This window comes from Aptenodytes patagonicus, chromosome 7, assembly GCF_965638725.1.
Source record: "Aptenodytes patagonicus chromosome 7, bAptPat1.pri.cur, whole genome shotgun sequence".
In the NCBI taxonomy this organism is placed as follows: Eukaryota; Metazoa; Chordata; class Aves; order Sphenisciformes; family Spheniscidae; genus Aptenodytes; species Aptenodytes patagonicus.
The window spans coordinates 11,352,172-11,371,991 of record NC_134955.1 but is presented as its reverse complement, the minus strand read 5'-3'; the positions used below and the strand labels follow the sequence as shown (position 1 = coordinate 11,371,991).

At 39.6% G+C, this 19,820-nt stretch overlaps 1 protein-coding gene across 10 annotated transcripts in view; it reads left to right on the top strand.

Annotated features, from left to right (window-relative positions):
• Window positions 1-19,820, top strand: part of MICAL2 (microtubule associated monooxygenase, calponin and LIM domain containing 2) — a 159,983-nt gene that overhangs the window by 78,022 nt on the left and 62,141 nt on the right. For 6 of the 10 annotated variants that reach the window (XM_076343967.1, XM_076343966.1, XM_076343962.1 and 3 more), the window contains exons 8-20: window positions 196-453; window positions 1,262-1,377; window positions 2,650-2,776; window positions 2,976-3,066; window positions 3,162-3,309; window positions 5,473-5,672; window positions 6,183-6,295; window positions 10,564-10,635; window positions 11,226-11,375; window positions 12,535-12,639; window positions 14,168-14,386; window positions 14,610-14,711; window positions 15,327-15,458. In XM_076343967.1, coding sequence (XP_076200082.1) covers window positions 196-453; window positions 1,262-1,377; window positions 2,650-2,776; window positions 2,976-3,066; window positions 3,162-3,309; window positions 5,473-5,672; window positions 6,183-6,295; window positions 10,564-10,635; window positions 11,226-11,375; window positions 12,535-12,639; window positions 14,168-14,386; window positions 14,610-14,711; window positions 15,327-15,458 — 1,833 coding nt within the window. The remainder of the gene's footprint in view (window positions 1-195; window positions 454-1,261; window positions 1,378-2,649; window positions 2,777-2,975; window positions 3,067-3,161; window positions 3,310-5,472; window positions 5,673-6,182; window positions 6,296-10,563; window positions 10,636-11,225; window positions 11,376-12,534; window positions 12,640-14,167; window positions 14,387-14,609; window positions 14,712-15,326; window positions 15,459-19,820) is intronic. The other 4 variants (XM_076343970.1, XM_076343963.1, XM_076343965.1 and 1 more) reach the window with 3 other exon arrangements.

Here is a 19,820-nt window from a genome sequence, read left to right as displayed (position 1 = left end):
TGGCATAGAGAGTTCCTGTTTGGTACAGTACAGGTACAGTAACCTATGTTTGTGTATTAACTTTTTGGAGGAGATTACAAATCTCACTTGGTTCTTTATGCTGTGAGATGTGTGGTTGCCACTCATCAGATTGCAGTGTTCCAATCCAGAGAGGATAGCTGGAGTATCTAATCCTACATGCTTCTCTCCTTGCAGGACTATATTGATACTGAGTTGCTCCTCTGTGGGGAAAATGTGAACCAGAGCAATTTGCTGTCCTATGCCAGAGAAGCTGCTGACTTTGCAACTAATTACCAGCTGCCTGCCTTGGATTTTGCAATTAATCACTATGGGCAACCAGATGTAGCAATGTTTGATTTTACTTCCATGTATGCATCTGAAAATGCTGCACTAGTGAGAGAGAGGCACAGACATCAGCTTCTGGTGGCACTTGTTGGAGATAGTTTGCTTGAGGTATGTCTTCCAAGTAGTCGTTTGTTTGTTTGTTTGTTTGTTTTTCTTTCTTAATCCAGCCATTCAATCTACCCTCCAAAATAAACCGTCCTCTCTTACATGTCCTGAAACAATGGTACTTTCTTTGGAATAGATTTTTTTTTTCCTTTTTTCTTTTTTTTATGCCATAGTTTGTCATAACTAATGCTTGGCTGGCAGTCTCTGGCTGAGATCCTGTTTTGCTTTATGCAAGTTGTATTTCTGTCTGAAAACTGTGAGCTGTGTGTCCTCAGCTTGGGTGCATGGCATAATTTTCCTGACTTCCATCATAGAAAAAAACTTGGTCCAAATTTTTATTGCAGTCTCTTTGCCTTAATGTGTTCTCTTTTTCTCTTTCTGAAAAGTGTATGTTGTAACTAATCTTTTTGACTCATGCTGACAGCCTGAAGTGTTTGAAAAGATCAGTCTAAAGCAAAATTAGGAGATGAGAAGAAAGGCATCTTTTTTCCCTTTTTTCCTTGACTAATTCTTGAGTGTTAAGTCTTTTTTTTTTTTTCCCCCTCAGCCTTTACCTTTTGAGGTTAAGAAATTTGTTTTTAAATATAGAAGTTAAAAAAAGAAAAAGTGAAAGCAGTCTTGTTCATTACCTAAGACTTGGAGGAGAGAAATGTCTAAAAAGTGCAAGAGTTGGCTATGTTGTATTTTAACTCTTTCTGGGCTACTTTTCTAAGACAGTATGAATCCCTAGACTCCAAATTCACGTTGCAAGTTGCTTTTGTAATAAGACCTTAAGAAATACAAGGAATTAAAATGTAAATGCTTCTTACAGCCCTTCTGGCCAATGGGTACTGGCTGTGCAAGAGGCTTCTTAGCTGCTTTTGATACCGCATGGATGGTGCGGAGCTGGGCTCAAGGAAAACCCCCGTTAGAAATCCTTGCTGAACGGTGAGTGATGCTTTTGTCTTCTCCGTTGTTTCCAGTGTTTTAAAGAGTTGCAGTATTGGTAGAAGGCAGTGGAATTCAGAATGCCAACAGGAGAAATAGTCTTCTTCACTGCAATGGCATTGGGTTGAAATTATCCATTCCTTCAGGTTACTGAACAATTTACAATAGCAGTAGGCCATTGCTCTGTAGGCTTCTGCACGCTAATACAGAGATCCAGCAATGTGCATGACGTGGGTTTAAGTTACTAATTTAAGTCACTAGTGACTAGAATTAAGTGTGATCCTTAAGGAAATAAACCAAAGATACCTTGTGTCAAAAGACTAACCCTCCAACCATCTCAGCACTTGTTTTTTGTTTGGGTTTTTTTTAATAAAAAAAAAAAAAAATCCTGAAACAAGCCTAAATAAATACTTTAACACTAACAGCTGTCATAGTTGGTATCCATGATTTTAACTCTGCATTTTAGCTTAGTAATTTTGATGCCCTCTTTATTTAGATTGATAAATGTGTGGCAAAGCAGAATTGCTATAATGCTGCATCATAAGCTTCTCTATGTAATGTCTTTTCGACCAGAGCAAAAAATCTGTTGTTAAGTACATCAGCAATCCTGGTGTCACCATGGTCTGATGGTTGAAGTTGCTGACTTTGGTCCCGATGGCAACTGCCCTGTCCGCTACAGCTGCTCAGGCTGTTTCGGGGCAGATACACAGCAGAAATAGTCATGGTTGTGGTAATGCAAGTAGAAGCATTACTAAGTACAGTGCTTTGAGAATCTTTAAGATGGAAGCCTGTGGGATGACTCAAGCACGGCATAGTCCCAAATGGAAAATTGAACAGCATAATAAAAAAGGCTGTGGTGGTTATAGGAATTGTAGAATGACGGGATTTAGTGCTGTTATGTGGTAAAGAAGTTACTCCTTGGGTGGATGTTAAAGCAAAACCAGATGACCGAATGATGTAACCTCCTTTTTTTTTTTTCTTCTCCCCCCCCCCCCTTTCCTTCGTCATCTTTTTCTTGTTTGCTTCCTGCCTCAGGAAAATATGGGCATAAGTTCTAAGAGCCTGTCTTTTTGTTGTCCTTTTGCTGTCTGGCATACTTCTGCTGAGCAGGGATAAGAGATGGGATGGATGCATTATGCATTTAGTGCATAACACTTGTCCTGGCAGAATCAAAATAATAAGGTGCAGGTAGCTGCAAGAAAACCCCCAAATCTCTTTATATAATAAATATTCATTTTAATCAATATCTCTTGCATCTTTTTTCTCTATAAGAGAGAGCATTTATCGACTCTTGCCTCAGACTACCCCTGAAAATATTAACAAGAACTTTGACCAGTATACCATTGACCCAGGAACAAGATACCCGAACTTGAACTCAAGCTGTGTTCGACCTCACCAGGTCAGTACTTAAAAGGCTTGCATGTGAAATCACAGTTCATTTTTTGTCCAGGAGAAATAGGGCCACAAGTAGTGCATAAACAAAATCTTCAGGAGACTCCTTAATTTAGATCCAGCTGTTGATAAAGTTAACACAGAAAGAAAACTTTTTTCTCTCCAAGCAATTCTAACATTATGCTGTCAATCGCTTTTACTTGTAGGTGAGGCAATTATATGTTACCAATGAGTTACAACAATGTCCTCTTGAAAGAGTAAGCTCCATAAGAAGATCAGTGAATCTCTCAAGACATGGTATGTCGCATCTCATTTTTGCTGTGGCTTAGTATTTGGAGCCTTCTGAGCATACAAAAACTGATTGAAATGTTTGCTCTCCACTGTAACCGCAGAGTCAGATATTCGACCTAACAAGCTTTTGACGTGGTGTCAGAAACAGACAGAAGGGTACCGTAATGTTAATGTCACAGACCTGACTACCTCCTGGAAAAGTGGCCTTGCGTTGTGTGCAATTATCCATCGCTTCAGACCTGACCTCATGTAAGTGACATCTGTAGATCTTGTTGAGTGTAGGATTTATTAAGCATTTACCGAAGTATAGTGTAAGACCCAACAGAACAACACTGATAGTCTACAGTCCCCTTCTATTGCTGGTTTTTGCAAGGAGGGTGCACACTGTTGCCAGGTTTGGGGGATGGGGAGGGTGGGGTTGGTTTTGCTTTGTTTTTTCTGTATGTCCTTGCATGCCATTTAAAATGAAATATATATGCTTTCAAAGAGCTAGGAAGGCTTTGAACCTTATGACTTATGATCATGTTTGTGGGACTCGCATGGCTATTTAAAACAAAAATTGCAGTGCTTGGAGAATGTGAAAGTTGCATTCCCAGGTCCCTGGAAACAGGTTTTTAGTGTATGTTTAAAACCACAGCCATAATGGCACTGTCATGAGTTGCAGAAATACCTGGATGAGCCTTAAATGAGCTATCCTCAGTGTGTTGTAGTGGTTGCTGTGACAGTCATGTAGGGAAACATTGAGCCATGGAGGTGCACAGGAGATTGTGGTTTTGCACAAGTCTTTGTCCAGAAGAGTGCAGTGCCCTTGCATGTGGGCTATGCAACAAGGGCTGGCCCTTGAAAATTAACTGCTTTAGGTATTGAATGTAAGCCAGCCTTCCCCTTTTGACAGTGTTTCTGGGGTCCTAACCCTACAAGACCTGGCTTCTTATGTATGAATATTTTGTAAGGTTCCTTGGTTAGATACAAGAGGGTCAGCGTGTAACAACTGTCAGGAAATGGCAATTGCTGGCACTGGGTTACTGGGCCTGCTTGATACAGTCTGTGGTGGGGTGATTCTTCTGTCCTCTCACCAGTCTCCAGAATGCAGCGGATGCATTCTCTTGCCTTCCTACACAGACTTGGGGGTCATGAATGAATTATTGTCAGCCTCCCTTTATTGTGGATAAATGAAAGAAATGATCGAGCTCTTTTATGAGGTGTGCTAAGTTGGAAAAAATAGGAGCGATACCCAGGGTGCTTCTTTGTACGGCTTTGCCAGAGGAAGAGCTAATGTTGTAAGAAGAAGATATTTTTTGCCTTGGGTTAGTTTAAAAAAATGGGAATTACGGATGGTTTTGTGGATATAAGGCGGGGAGAGAGACTGTGGAAAGCAAAGTAATCTTTGCTGTCTGTAGAAAGCATGTCTCAAGCACTGCTCTCTCTAGAAAGTTGATAGATAAATCTTACTGGGCTGACAGACCTGCTGTTTAATTAACATTGTGTTTGGATCTTGTTGGCTTTTTGTATTAAACAGGACTGCTGAAGGACTTGGCCAGGTGAAAGCCGGGCAGGCAAGAGAGGCAGTTGCCTGTGGGCTGCGGGCAGGGCTGGGGCGGAGGGCTGCCTGCAGCCCCCTGGCTACAGAAATAGGCAGAGTGTGTGGCTGGGGGGGAGAGAGGAATTCTTTGGGGGTTCAAAAACTCACATTCCTTATGAAGAGAAAGAAACTACCCTGCCTCGAGCTTTGTAATTTATTCACGTTTATTTTAATCATGAATTTTGGAAGCTGTTCAAGGGATCAGAGTCTTAGAATAGGTCCCATAGAAAATGGGTTAGAGAATGGGTAAGAGTTCCAGATGTGTGATGTACTTATTTAGTGCACTGCTAAATCCAGTTATGACATGGACAGGAGGTCTTCATTCAAACTGTGTGTGTAACACCTTAAAAAGAAAGGTAGTGCCTGTGCATGAGTGTGTGCACACATGTAAGATGTTTGTTTCATAAAATGCTAGCCTAAATTTACTCCTTCTGGCTTTGATGATTTATAGAACTAATCAAAACTAAAATGTCAATTGCTAACAGGTGAAATCTATAGCACCACAGCTGTATTTGGAGAGGAAAAAGGTTTCTTGGCACTTCTGAGGAGGAATTGCATTTCTTCATAAATAATAGAATCCTTTTTCGTGGGACTACATCAAAATCCAGTTCAGTGAAATAGCTTTTAAATTACATTTCTGGCAAAACCAGGATTTGTATGAGACTTTTACCTTTGTCATTGTGTAGACTCTGTAGCTTTGACCCAGTGAAATTCCTGTGCCCTTATTCATGGTGCTGTTCTGCACCTCTCCGATGGGCAAGGGAGCACTGTGTGTTTCTGAGGGGAGCAGAGAGCAAACTGCCACTGATGCCAGTGTGTTGTCCCCGCAGCGACTTCGATGCTCTGAATGAAGAGGACATTATCAAAAACAACCAGCTGGCATTCGATGTGGCTGAGCAGGAGTTTGGGATCCCCCCTGTGATCACGGGGAAGGAGGTGGGGTCGGCCGGGGAGCCCGACAAGCTCAGCATGGTCATGTACCTCTCCAAGTTTTACGAACTGTTCAGGGGCACACCTCTGCGGGCAGTAGGTAAGCCAAACACAGGCTGCTCCTAATTCTTGCAAGTTTGGGGAGTGGAAGCACTTCATCCAGACTGCTTATAAGCACTGCTAGTGAGCCAAGAGTCCTTTCCCAGCTGAGCCATTCTGGCATGCAAGCATGCCTGCTTCTGTCTGCAATAGTTACCTTGTGCTTAAAAAAGGAAAGAGGGAAAAACTTGATTGAAGACCAGGGTTTTGTGGGTCCTTGGTGGTTTCAGAGAACAGGAGCAGCTGGATGACTGCAGCTTGACATCATAAAGTTCATGTATCAGGTCATTAGAGTGATTCTCTGGTAAGGCTGACTGGATACGGCATGTCCATTCCTGGGTGTTTCTCTTCCTTTTTTAAAAAGTCGCCCTACATTGTATGTATTTACTTTTGTTTGCCTGAGTTTCTTACATATAATTGCTACCAGCACTCAACTGGAAAGTTCTGGCTTAGTCAAAGTATTTAAAAAAGAAATCTGAATAAATATCCTAAGCAGTCGTTTTTTGAACAGATGCTGGCGACAAGCAAAATGGAGAAAATAATGATCTTTGTTCAGCAAAATCATCGAACTTCATCTTTAATAATTACATCAATTTAACTTTACCAAGAAAACGAGTACCAAAGGTAAGTTGTGAAGGAAGACTTGTCCTATAAATCTCGCTCTTAAAGAGATGAAAATAAAGTCAGGCTCAGAAATAAGGGGTTTTTATATATCCTACTATTAAAAGACCTGTGGAAGGAGATTTTTTGAGCATAGTAAAAAAAGTAAAATAAGATTTCACAGTAAACAAAGCTAACACACATGCACACTCAATCATTATGATGTTTGTAAGGATAAAACTGAAGCATTGTCAGTGTCAAATTGCTGAAGCATTAATAATAGTCCCAGTTAAGCATTCTCTGTAAATGCAAAATTTCGAATCACAGTGAGAATTTGGGTGTACTTGGGAAGAATTCGGATCCATTGTCCTTGTCAGTCGTCTTCAGTGTAGATAAAAGTGAGGGGAGGAGGATGTTTTAATTGGTGTGTTTATAAGTTGTGGTTTTCAACTTGAAATATTTGAGATCTTGGCTCTGTTACATGTATTGTCTTTTATGTTTTATTTTTGGAAATTTTTCAAAACCTGTTTTTAGGAGATTTTGTGCAATGCTAGATGCTAAGTTTTATATTTTTTGTTGGGGGCTTTAGGGTTTTTTTGGGGGGTTGGTTTTTTGGGGTTGGTTTTTTTTTTTTTGAAATGGGAAAGTCTGGAATTTTTCTGGGCTATTTCTGCCTTTAAGAAAAATAGTACTGTAGTTCTGTATTCCTAGAGTTAAATATACAGCTATAATACATATCAGTTCAAATAATCACTGGTATGCTCGAATGCTTATTCATTGGGTGGGGGTGCTGTTTTTTAACTAAAGCAGTGATTTGAACAGTTTGTGGATGCTGTCAAGGTTCTGGAAGGAAGCTTTCAAACTCTTAAAGGTGTATAAAGCCTGCAATGGTGGCAAACAGTGGGCAGGTTGACTAACATGACTCCAAGGTAATGATCTCTTCATCATACCCATATACTTTTCTCTCTTGGTCACTTACTAATGAAAACTTATTGACATGCCCTGTTTACGTCCCTGTATAAAACACATCCATGCCCATACATGTTGCGATTAAAGACTCCAGGGCCTTGAAGGGTTATGGAGACCTGAGTTAATACTGTCTGGCATAGGACCGTGTGCAGTGAGAGTATTGTCTATGTGTTTCTGAATGGATTATAACTTCAAAAGTTTTACATGATTTAATTTAAAAGTTACTCTAATGAAATTATTTGGTAATAAACTGTTTCACCTTTTGCCTATTCATTAACTTGGTCCTCTTCTGAAAGGAGACCTTGAGGAGGGGCTTTGCTTTCACAGCCAAGCCTACCTTCATTTTAAGTTCAATTTAAATGGGGAGTGTCTGCATAACCTGGCTCAGAGGCAGCAGTGTCTCAAGTCCAACTGTTGCAGATTAACCAGCACAGGTTAAACAGCAGCATGTACTCCTCTACCAAAATGAATTTAAATTCTGCATTTTCTGAAACACTGCATAATGCAAAACTGTTCCAGGTTTTGATTTTCCTGGGCTAGCCAGAAACTTTATATCAACTACAATGATTCTTAAGTTCTTTCTTTGGTTTTTTTTTTCTTTTCTTTTTTTTTTTTTTAAACAGACCTCCTTAATGCTTAACTGTATTGCTTCATTTACACCTATGCAGAGACTCTAAGTTTTGCCTGCAAAAGTACAGATTTCCTACTTCTTCTGGAATTCAGTGTCCTTAATAAAAGTTCAGGTGTACATGTATGGACTGCATTTCTCAGTATTTTAATATATTGCTTTTTAAATTTGTTGCTTCTCAGTTTTGGTAGAAATGTGATTTTTTTAAATTTCCTTTTTTTTCACCTGAAGAATTACTCCAGAAGTTCCAGATATTTCCTAGACTGACTTACATCTTGAATATTTTCCATCCACAAACACATTTTCAAAACCTGTGGACAGTCAATTGCCCAGTAACATCATATATCCTTCTTAGGAAGTAACTTTTCCCTGCCACCCACATATACACAAAACCAAGTGACATATTTCCCACCTAACCAAGCAGTGAGAAACCAAATAGGCAAAATAGTGCTTTTTCTTGTGGGTGACTTCTTTAGAAGAAAAACATTTTTCATGACCACAGTGTTGTTGTTTTTCCCTGAGTTATTTGCAGAAGTAAATAGACTTTTAGTAGTGGGAAGAGCTTTCCATTACTAAGCCGTACAGCCCTCTGACTAACCTTCTGTCATGAAATAAGCCTTCTGTCATAACAGGAGGTATAGTTCTTGGCACTACATGAAAGCATGAGGTGATTTGCTTGACAGGCCCCTTTGGTTTCACGCTACAGGGGCTCGTTTGAAAGGAGAGTGGAAGGGATATTTTTCAAATCAGCTTGGGGAGCAGGACTATCAAGACCTTATTTTGTATAAGGCTTTGCAGCCCTGTCATGGATGGGGCATGGAACATAGCAAGAAACACAGTACTCGGGTTAGGACAGACACTTGCGAGTGCCATAACTGTCTGAAACTAGCTAGGAAATGAAGCTCCTTGGAAAGCAACTGCTGGAGTTAAGAGTTTGGCTGTGGCTTCAGTTTTTATGGTTCTTTCCCCTGCAAAAAGTGGTGCTGAGCATTATCCAGGCATGACAGTACGAAAGCACTCGCGTATCACAGAGTCAAAAACCAGCCGGGGTAGCAGAGTGTCGCTAACTAAACTTTCCGTACCATCTAGTTTGTCCTTTTATTTGGCTGGAACAGGAATCCTTATCTGGGTGCAGGTTGTGAGAGACCGGGAAGCGGGGGCCTGGAGCTGGTGTGGCGGTAGCTGTTCTGGCAGTCTGTGCTGGGCTGGATAATGTTTTCCATTCTCCTACAAGTGTCAGCCGGGCTGGAGAGGAACTCAGATTTCCTGTGCTCCAGACTAATAAATGAATGGAGGTGTTTACACAATAAAGGGCACAATCCTTTTTCTTGGAGTCTTGCTAGGCAATTTAATTGCTTTGTCTTTGACTTCATTGTAAAGATGTTAATGAAAGTCCTTTATGTAAGGTTTTTGAAAGGCAACATCTTGTTTGCTCCATTCACTTAGGCAAATTCTGCTTTTATGTGGTACAGATTATTATGCAGAATACATTGTGCTGTTCGTTGTTCGCTCTTCCTTGGCAGACTAATGATTATAGGTAGTGTAAAGCTAGGTTACTGAGAGCTGGTACTTGAAAGACAATGTACCAAAGCATACAAAGTAATCAAAATATTGTCATCTGATTCTTTTGGTGTTTGCCCAGAAGTTGTTTGAGATTACTTCTATTCACTGCGTAATGATTTATTATAAACAGTATATATGTAAAAAGGAAGCCTGTATTCTTTGATCTTTCTCTCTTTATTCTTTTTTCTTTTTTTAAGTTGGCTGAGCAATCACTAAGTTACAGTGTGGGCAAATGCAAATAAGTGGAATGTAGTTTATTGTTCATAAAATACAACATGACATTTATCAGACAAAAAAATATCTCCATTGTACCAACTCTTCAAGACTGAATTTAATAAGAACTGATACAAACTTTTAAGCATTGACTATTTTGCAGGTTTGTGCGGACTGAGTATGAAGTATTATTTATTGTTCGTGTAATCTCTAGTTCAGTAAAATAATTGAACTGTGCATAGCTTGAGCACAAAATAGCAATTTAGTTGCTTAAGTACTGTAATGTAAAGTCATACTCAGGGAGATGAACCTTACAAGGGAGACAGACCTTTAAGGCAGACAATAATTGCTCAAAAAAAGGAGATATGTCTGCACTAAGAACGCATGATCTGCATGCAGATATCTAGGTTAAGAGATGTGGAGGCTATAGTGAAAGAGTGAGGGCTTTTTAATTTCATTATTTATATGGAAACCAGTGTAGTCTAGATTAAAATTCACAGAATAACTGATATTATAAAGCCTTTTTCTTCAAGTATGTGCTAGTGCTTTGTGAATTATAAACTCTTTAGTACTGAAAGAGGAAAAGGCAAACACCAGCGTTGCAGGACCTGTCAGAGTCCAGTGGGAGCTCCCAGTCAGGGCTTACATGGCAGCTTTTACATATGTGATAACTGCCACGAGGGCCACCAGGCTCATTATGCAAGGAACGATCCTGCTGAGCTGTGGGGGCATAACGAGGCATGCCAATGCAATAAGGACCCCCGCGCGCTGGCACTGCTCGCCTGTGTTTGCCTTGTTTAACACAGGCCAGACCACACTTGCCTGGTTATGAAAGTTAATATTCTGGGAGGAGCAGCTTGGGTAAATCTGGTAACTGCTGCAGTAGTCCATAGAACTTGTTTTGGCTTTACCGTTTCAGGTTGAAGGGAAAACGGAAGAAAATGAGACTAACAAAAGACGTCGAAAAGGTCTTTTTGGTGTCTTCGAGGAGGTTGGTGTTCAGTGGTGTCCACACATATCCAGCTCCTTGATGAGCACTAGAGCTGAGAAGCAGCGGGAGTTGGGGGGCCTGGGCTTGGCCCCTTGTGCTTGGTGGGAACAAAAAGCCTCTCCCCTTAAAACCTCAAATTTACTGTGGTGTGCACTAAAGAAGAGCTAAATTTATTTAAATCATTTGGTAGGGAGGAGAGCATTACCCAAATTGCACTAGTTTTCTTTCTGACCCAAGGACATTTAAGGTATTGGGTTTTTTTTTTTCCTTTTCCCAACTCAGTTATTTAAACAAATTTTTGTTTTAAGAGTTTGCATTGCAGCTTGGTTCCTAGCCCCTCTCTGATTAGTTACCTTTGTGACTCGGCTTTATCATCACCAGCACCAATTAATGTTCCCTTTTTACTGTACTCTGGGACCAAAGAAAATACTTTTTTGGTGACTTTTGCATGCTAAACAGTGTCATTTTTAATATACTGTAGACTGTATTTCCTTTCACCCTTTGCTGATAAGGATGTTATCTCTCTCTTTCGCTCTCTTCATGAGTGTTGTAGGTAAACTCGAGAAAAACAGTTTGTTGTTTCCTTGCAGGCTTCTGGCTTTTCAAGCCAAGGGACAAATGCTGGGAAAGAACAGAGTGGTGGCAGAGAAGGAATGAACCAGAATAAAGTTAAATCAATGGCAACTCAACTGTTGGCAAAGTTTGAAGAGAATGCTCCAAATACAATTCTTCGGAGGCAGGTAGGTCATAGATGAACATAAAAGTAATCTCTGAAACTAAACTGTAGTCCCTCCTTGTGAACGTGATGCAGATTTCCCAGGGAAAAAATGGATCTGTTATGTGTTTGAAGCAGGTTGTGGGGTTTTTTTATACTTTATGCAAATTAAAGGTATTCCTCTCAATACTTAGCGAACAAATGAGTACTATAGATTGACTAATGCATATTAATATACTGTATTAATATCTATTATAATAATAAAGTGTAGCAGAATTGCAATGTCTCTTGTAAGCCAGTCTGTAGAATTATTGCTTTGTGTGGAAGTCTAAGCTGGCTGCATATGGTATTGCAGAAGGACGTTTTCTTCCTATATTCTATGAATAAAGGACACTACGTATCCAGTGGAATCTTTCTTTGCGGAAAATTTAGAAAGCATAAGGGAACCTAATCTTTTGCAAGATGTGTCCGGCTGCCATTTCCATTCCTGAAGTAGGCATAATGGAATATATTTGTACATTCCACAGCATTTTCATGGTTTGTTGTTGGTGTGACTAGAGGTGTTTTAAAAATAATCCTGTGCTGTCAGGGTAGGGATAATAAGCTGAAAATCACGCTTTAGCCAGTGAGATGGTTTGAGTCAGCTGAGTTTGGATCTGCCACCTAAAAGATCTGAAGGAAGGTTGAGCAAGGTGTCGAGGTTCTGTCAAGGGTGGTGGCTTTCTTAATTCTTTGTGCTTGTATCAATTTGTTTATTTACATATTTAAGTCCTCCAGAAGTGTAGGCTTTATAGATGTCAAGTGACTTTCTCAGTCCGTGAACCACTGTTGTTTGCACTTTACTTGGCTACTTGTCAATGCCCTGAGCTTTCTACATGTGATATGTGCAGGGGTTTGCTTGGCCATGTTGAAGGAAGTCTCGATGCATTACTTTTTCATCATAACCTCACTTAAAGAATACTGAATGTGCTGAATTTTAATTAATCAAAATACCTTTGATGGTAGAAGGCGTTAACAAAAGAGTAGGTGACAAAAATCTGCAAAACATGTTGTTAAGCTCCACAGTAACGTGTCTTTAAAAGCAGCTTCTATTTCTTTCTGCCTCAAAAAGATCTTTGAATCCTATTTACTGTCTTCCTTTTTTTTTCCACTCTGTCTTTATAATTTTAAAAATGCTTTACAAGGAGCTAATAGGTAGACCAGCCCTGCTCTCTTCTGAACCTCCTGTTAATCCTCGCTTTGCTAAACCTAAGGATCCAAGTCTTCTTCCACCTCAACCAAAAAGGCAGGTAGGAACTCATATGGGTAACACCTGACAAGCACACCATTTCTCTTACTGCTGGGAACTCAATGTTATTGTGTAACTACAGAATATATAAAACAATATTTGGATGTAATCTGCAGAGTTAACACATATTTAACTGAGAATTGTGAAAACCCCATTAAAGTTTAAGGCTATTTTACACCTGCTTGGCCAGATGAGAAAACTATTTGAAAGAATTAGTAACTGTGTGGAAAAAACCCTAAAAACATAGGTGTTGATTTCTGTGTTATCACATCTAGACTCCAAATTGTATAAATATAATTATTATAGCTACATTTAACATGCGAGAAAGCTACAGCAGTACCTGAAAATTTGTCTGTGCATGTACTCAATGCTTTGGGCTGTTGTAATGATAAGGCAAAGGGAGTTTTCCACCCTGAGAAACCTGGCAAAAATGTCTAAGATAAAAGCTTGAGCATTGAAAAGCTGATATTGATGCCCAGATTTTTTTATTTCTTGAAGTAGAACTTGTGATAAGAATTTCTGCTGAAAGCAAGCTCTTTTGCAGCATCATATACATGGGGCAAAATTTTTTGAATACATTGTCTAAATGTATTTAGTACTTCCAATGAAAGCAATCTCATATCAAATAGTATTCACATTCACTTTACATTAGAGTTTGAAATAGAAGTAGATATCCTGTAGTGACATTTCAAGAGCAGTCTGCAGTGAAATGAGACCTTCATTGCACGTGGAAATCTGCAGATCAGCTTGATGAAAAATATGGATTCATAAACCGGTTGAGAATTGTTGTTCTAAAGGCAGGTGTGCTATCCTGAAACATCAGGAGCACACTGCAAGTTGATTGGCATTAGGTCTTTTAATTTTAATTCTGAGAAATTTGGAAAGTTTGTGTATTTATTTGAATTGGACAGATAGGATGAAGTAGAAAACTGTCATGAAAAAAACAACTGGAAGGTCATTTTTAAGACTGACTTTGATAAAGCTGAACTGGTTCAAATGTTTCATATGCTTCAAAAGCTATTTCATATGAAGATTCATATTCAGAGACCTATTCTGAACTCCTCAGAAAATGCTTTAAATCTGAAATGCATTATAGCTTGACTCGGGTCAGACTAGATCTAGAAATATGCCAAGAACTACTGTTGATATTCTTACCATTTGATTGTAAGTTTAGTTTCAGGCAGATGCGATGCTAAAAAAAAAACAACCCAAAACCTTTGCTTAAAACCCTAGAAGGAGATGTAGTCTCGTGATGTTCTGCACTGATGCTATCTGGGGTTATTCATAAAAACTGACACAAACCTAGAGAAGGAGATCAAGACCTGCATAAGTTACGTAGGACTGATTTATTTCAGTCCATGGACACAAGCATCAGAGATGCAGTAGATAGTGTGCAAAGGGTGATGTGAGAACATTTTATTTCTAGTTAAGTGCATGACTGTGCTGTGCTTTCAGAAGCATCCTTAAAAGCTGCATATACTGCATGTTAGTGCAGAAAGCAGATTTTTTTCACTTCAAGTGTTTCCCAGTTTCAGGTGGTAGCTAGGAGTGAACACGAGGTCAGGGAACCCAAACAGTCTTTAAATGGTTCTGATCATATGGCCAGGAGAGCAAAGACTGTACAAAAAACAGATACCCAGCCCAGTCTGTCAGAAACCTCTGAAAATCTCGCATCTGCCTGTTCTGCTGCATTTGTACTTTCTGGAGTGCTTGAGCGTCTTCAGCACCTGGAGGAAAAAATGAAACAGGTGACAAGCAATTTCTTTTCCTTTCTATCTCTTAACTCTGTATGTTAATCTGTATACTGTATTTTCCCTGAATATGCTGGCTTTTTCTCTGTCGACTTTAGGTTATATTAAGACAATAAAAAGTCTTTCTACAAACTTGCTGTATTCTGATGATGTATGTGACATTAACTGAAATCTCCCTCTCTTTCTTTTCTTGGCTTTCCTTCCCTGGCTTTTATTGCAGAAAAGAGCTCAGACCATAGCACATAGGGAATTTCATAAAAAGAACATTAAAGAGAAAGCAGCACATCTTGCCTCAATGTTTGGATACGTGGAGTTTCCAAAGGTGAATATTAGGTTTTGCACCTGAAGAAGTGCTGAGTTAGAAGATGTATAAGAATTCATGGAGGGTGGGGAAAATTGCAGTAATTTTGTTTTTAACTTTCCTTTCATCCTGGGTGGATCTGAAAAGTAATGTGGATTCCACTGAAACTGGTAAAAAGCTTTGTTTAAATATTACTGAATAATTTAATTGAGGTAAAACACAATCTAAATCATAAAGCTAGGCAGAGTACTTTAGCACAAGAGAAATGTGTTAGAATAAACCATGTCTTGTGTTTAAGTATACACTGGTAGCTCACAGTTCTAATGAGTTGGTGAGCAGTAGTTCTTAGTGCAATCTGGTATTTCTTATGTTTCGTTATGCTTTCTCCCAGCGCTATCTTACCTTACTGCCCACTGTAAATATTTTTGATAAGAAAACTGAGTACAATAATATCCTGTGCTGTGAAGGTTTTGCCGGGATGATTTCCACGGCTCCTCACTGTGCAGAAATAGAGAAAGGAGCAGAATTTTAGTTATTATCTTTCTATTTTTTTGATGCATGGCTGTGAAATTATTCTCTTAACCTGTGCTAATGTCACTGTCTCTTGGATAACTCTCCTGTTTCTGCTCTATACAGAATAAGCTACCTACTAAAGGCTTATCCCATTCTCAGCCCCCAACTCCCTCTTGCCCTGTACCTCATGATTCAGCTGCTGCCTCTTCTCCATCATCTGTCGGTTCAGCTTCCCCTGCTCTTCCTTCTAGACAGGTACTCTATTAACAGATTTTTTTTTTTTTCCCCTGTAAAATGCAGACTTGCACTAAAGCTGCTTGAGAAATGGCTTGGATGGAAGGTGCTGCCAGCAGATCTGTTGTATAGGTTGTATTTCACTTTTGAATCAAACTTTACTTTGTTCACTGTTGTTAATTCTGCATGTTTGTAAGAGGAAAGCCGTCGTTAAAAATAGTTCAGGTATAAAGCTGAAGAACAAAGCAAATAGTTAACAAAATTTTTGCTTCAATTCTGAAAATTTTGCATTGCTGCTTATTTTACATGTTCTGTTGTTGGATAATACCACAGACATGCCTAGCAGAGCAAGAGTTTCACATTGTATAGCTAAGTGGATGTTGCGGGATCAGTTAGTTGTTCTTGGGTGGCATTTGTGTTTCTTTTCATAAGAATATCCGTCTGGACTGCAGGGGAGAACCTGTACAATAATGGTTATTTTAACTACAGGACATGTCTTAGAATTGTATGAGCACTTGTCAATCCAGACAGATTTTATTGTTGTTTTGTTTGTTTACTTATTTGTACTTTAAACTCACTTCTGCACATTAAGTACTAGAATACAGTTCTCTGTAACGGCAAATGTTCCGGAGAGGAAACATGCATACTCTGAATGAAAGCGATTAGGTAACACTTGAATCAGAGATATTCAGCTCTTACTACTTATGCTTATGTTACAATGGGCTGTGCTTTTATCTGTGGAAGTTAAGATGACATTGGCTTCTAACTCCCTTTGTTTTAGAAGAATTTTAATTGAAGAAAGTTTGATATTTTTCAGCTTTTCAGGGCAGGTGAAGGCCCAGGTTCCCTTTCCTTCACCCACAGATTATGTAGCAGCAGTCTGGGAGCACTGCAGTATTGAATAGGGTTGGTGTGGAAATAAAGGTGGAAACATCAAGTTTCTAGAAGTATTGAAGGTGACTGCTGTGACCCAATGCAGGTGCTGCTGGAGCTGGCGGCTCTGCTGCCTGACACTTGAAAGAAGTGCTATTCAGCAAAATTGGGTACCGCCTCAATGTACTTTGAGGAGGAGCAAAGCATTCTGCCTGCTTTTGTTGTATTTAAATAACAGTAGTCTTATGAAATACTCATAAGTATCGCCCAACTTCAGGTAAGGCATGACTGAAGGTAATTTCCCGTCTGGTGGGTGTTCAGCAGGATCATTTAGAGGAATTGGTCTAGATATTTTTAGGTTATTTTGCACGATATTGTTAATGCTGGTTGGAAATCAGGCTCACAGCCTCAGCAGTAACTGAGCAGGTAGATACTGAGCTGACCTGCAGTTTACAAAGGCACGTTCCTCGGTTGAGATAGAGCTGTGTTGAAAAGATTCCCTTCCTCTCATTCCCCAGGGGAAATATAGGCTACACAGCCCTTCGAGGACACTGCAAGCCCAGCAGGTGCCTTACTGCGGTAATCCCCTCATTCCCTTCAGCTTCAAAATAATTCCTTTGCCTGGATTTACCTCTTACTTTTTATGACCTAGGAGTTATAGCATGTGATGGGTTTTAAGCTAAGTAATGGTTTCCAAAATATTGGGGCCTGTTGCTCATTTGATTTGGGGAGCTATTGTGACGCTGCAAAGAGAATAAAAAAAACCCCTCACCCAAACCTATGTGAACAACCCTTTAGAACATGAGAACTAGGCTCTTAATTATATGGAAACTCTGTGAGTGATAATTTTACTGGGATTTTAAAATTTTTTCTTAGAGAACATTTGGCCTGGGCAATCATTTTTGGATGTCTTAATTCAACTGCATTTTGTTTAAAGTGCACTCACCACCTTTTATTAGTTTGCCATTGTATTTAAATGGTGTAGCAATAGTTTGTTGTGACTTGATTTCACTCAGGCTGAGTTTACTTCAATTGAAAAATGCTCTCTCCAGGGGTAATGGCAGAATGCAGTACAGCTGAGGCAAGAAAATCTTGTTCTGTCACCAACACAGTAAATATATGTTCATCTCATTCGGTAAATATTTGGCTGGTTAGGTAGGACTATATGTATTGTTTGGCAGATCTACAAGCATGAACATCTTGATGCCTAGTATACTGCTGCATAGGGTTGTATAGGCTCAGGTCCTCTTGTACACTGTATGCATTACATATATCTAAATATGGTGCATTTGGCACGGCATATTTAAGAATATTTAAATAGCAGGTCTGATAATGAACAGGCAGACTTATACTTTCCTCCCCTTTGAGGCAGATGCAGTAATAGAAAGCTGATCCAAATGAACCCCAAGTGATGATGGATTACTATCGATATTTCAGTAGGAAAGGTAGTAAGTAGATTTTAAAAAAGGGGGGGGTGGGCAAAACCCCCCTTTGAGTTTCCTTTCCAGGGTTGCCAGTGAGTACAAGTGACATTGTTGGTGCTGTCCTTGCTTCAGGGGTAACTAAGAGGGAGTGGAGGGATTAGACAGGGTCAGTCAGCCATGGTGTCTGTGCAAGGCTGTTGCGGAGAAGGGGAGGGTACCTGTCCTCCGTGCCCACTATCGGCACGGTAAGGGGTGATGGACCATCACCATGGAAATGGAGATTCAGGTCAGGCTGGGGGATGGGGATAGGGGACCCTTGAACAGTAAGGAGCAGGGTGCTGGGGGAGGCCTGCAGTCTGCAGCATGGACACCTTTTGGAGCAGGTTATGCCAATGTGCACTTACTTTACACAATTAAAGTGGATCCTGCCCTGGGAACAGGGGATGGACTCAATGGCCCTTTGGATCTATGTCCAAGACTGTTACTTGCGTTGGTGGTGTGCTGGTGAGGTGTTAATGGATGTGCAAGACTTTTGGTCTCCATACTGTTCACGTGCTGTGAGGTCAATTCAGTCCTGTGATACCCCTGTTACTTTAGCTTTACCTCTCTTTAGCAACTTAACTTAAGTTCTGTTCCTCTTCAAGTTACACAGGCCACATTTTGGCTTACCTTTTGTTATTTCTCAAGCAAAATTTTTCCAGAAGCAGATTTCTTATTGCTGTTTTTCCTGTAAGAGTATTAAATCTTCAGGGAACACCTGCTGCAGCCTTGACTTCACAACAAGCAATCTGTCCATGCCCTTCCATGGTTAAATTGTTGTCTCCATGTTTTATCTTTTAAGATTGCACACTATTCAGAACATGAAAATTTTATCATACTCTATAAAACACTAGCTAAATGTGCAGCACTATATAAATGAAATTTGATAATATTTCAGGTGTGCAGTGCATATTTTCAAGTACTGCGCATGATAAGTTAACAATATGTTTGGACCTCTCTGCTGTGAATATGTACTGGTAGTTGCCTGTGTTTGTGTTATCTTGAGGGTGGGGTTCTAGGACTCAGTTCTGGTCTCTGTTCTGAGTGATATCACTAGGTAAGTCTAGACTTCAGTATGAAAAAGGGCTTTAGGATTGGTAAGTCAACAGAAAGAGCTCCCTCATGTTGCTCTCAGTGTTTCTGCCTTTTCCCAGCAGAAGAACAGTTTTTTGAGTTTTGTAAGACTTCATGAGATATGACCTATAAATATCAGCACCCTCCCATCCTTTCAGTAGTTAGTACTGTCATTTTAATTTCAAGTGAGTACTGCGATTGTTATCAGACATGACGATACTTTACATCTGTTGAATTTTCATTGGAACAGTATTAGTTATGGTGGCATATTTATTGAAAGTGGTGGCTAAGAAATCATACCGTCTTATTACAGAAACCTGTTATTAAGCCTCAGTACTGAAAGGAGCACTCGAGAGGAAGGCTATGGAAGCATATTGTTTCTTTTAAAGACATACAGTCATTACAACTTATTAAGAATTAACTTCTATATGACACTATATACAAGTTGCTAGTAATAATCAAAACTACCTTCTAGCTTTAATCAGCTGTCAGAATTCACATAGGTAGAATTATGAATTAACAAATGTTATATTACAGGCTGGGCTTTGGTTATTCCTGTTTTCTGTTTAAAGTTGGATTGACCTTCAGAAAACTATGTTCATCTGAGCTTTGCATGAGTGAATCCACATAATACGTCATAAGAACTATGAAGATGTTGCAATCAATAGGCTTTGCTGCCTGCAGAGTTTGGACCAACTACTTCCCTTCAGTGATGGCAGTAAGCAGGGCTTGGGTGTTTCCTACACACAGTAACTTACTACTCAAATGTTGTTTATCTCAGAGGTAAAATATATGTAGCAGGTGGTACCAACAGTAAATAAATCACCCTCAAAGCAAAATAAGACCAGGAAAATCATTAAGGATATGAAACAACAAAGGGGAAGCGTTGTATATTTTTGGAGGCAGAGAGCATACTTCCTTTGTTTTATGAAAATACTACTGAGGCCTACTTGTTGGTTGGCTGTGGTGTTAC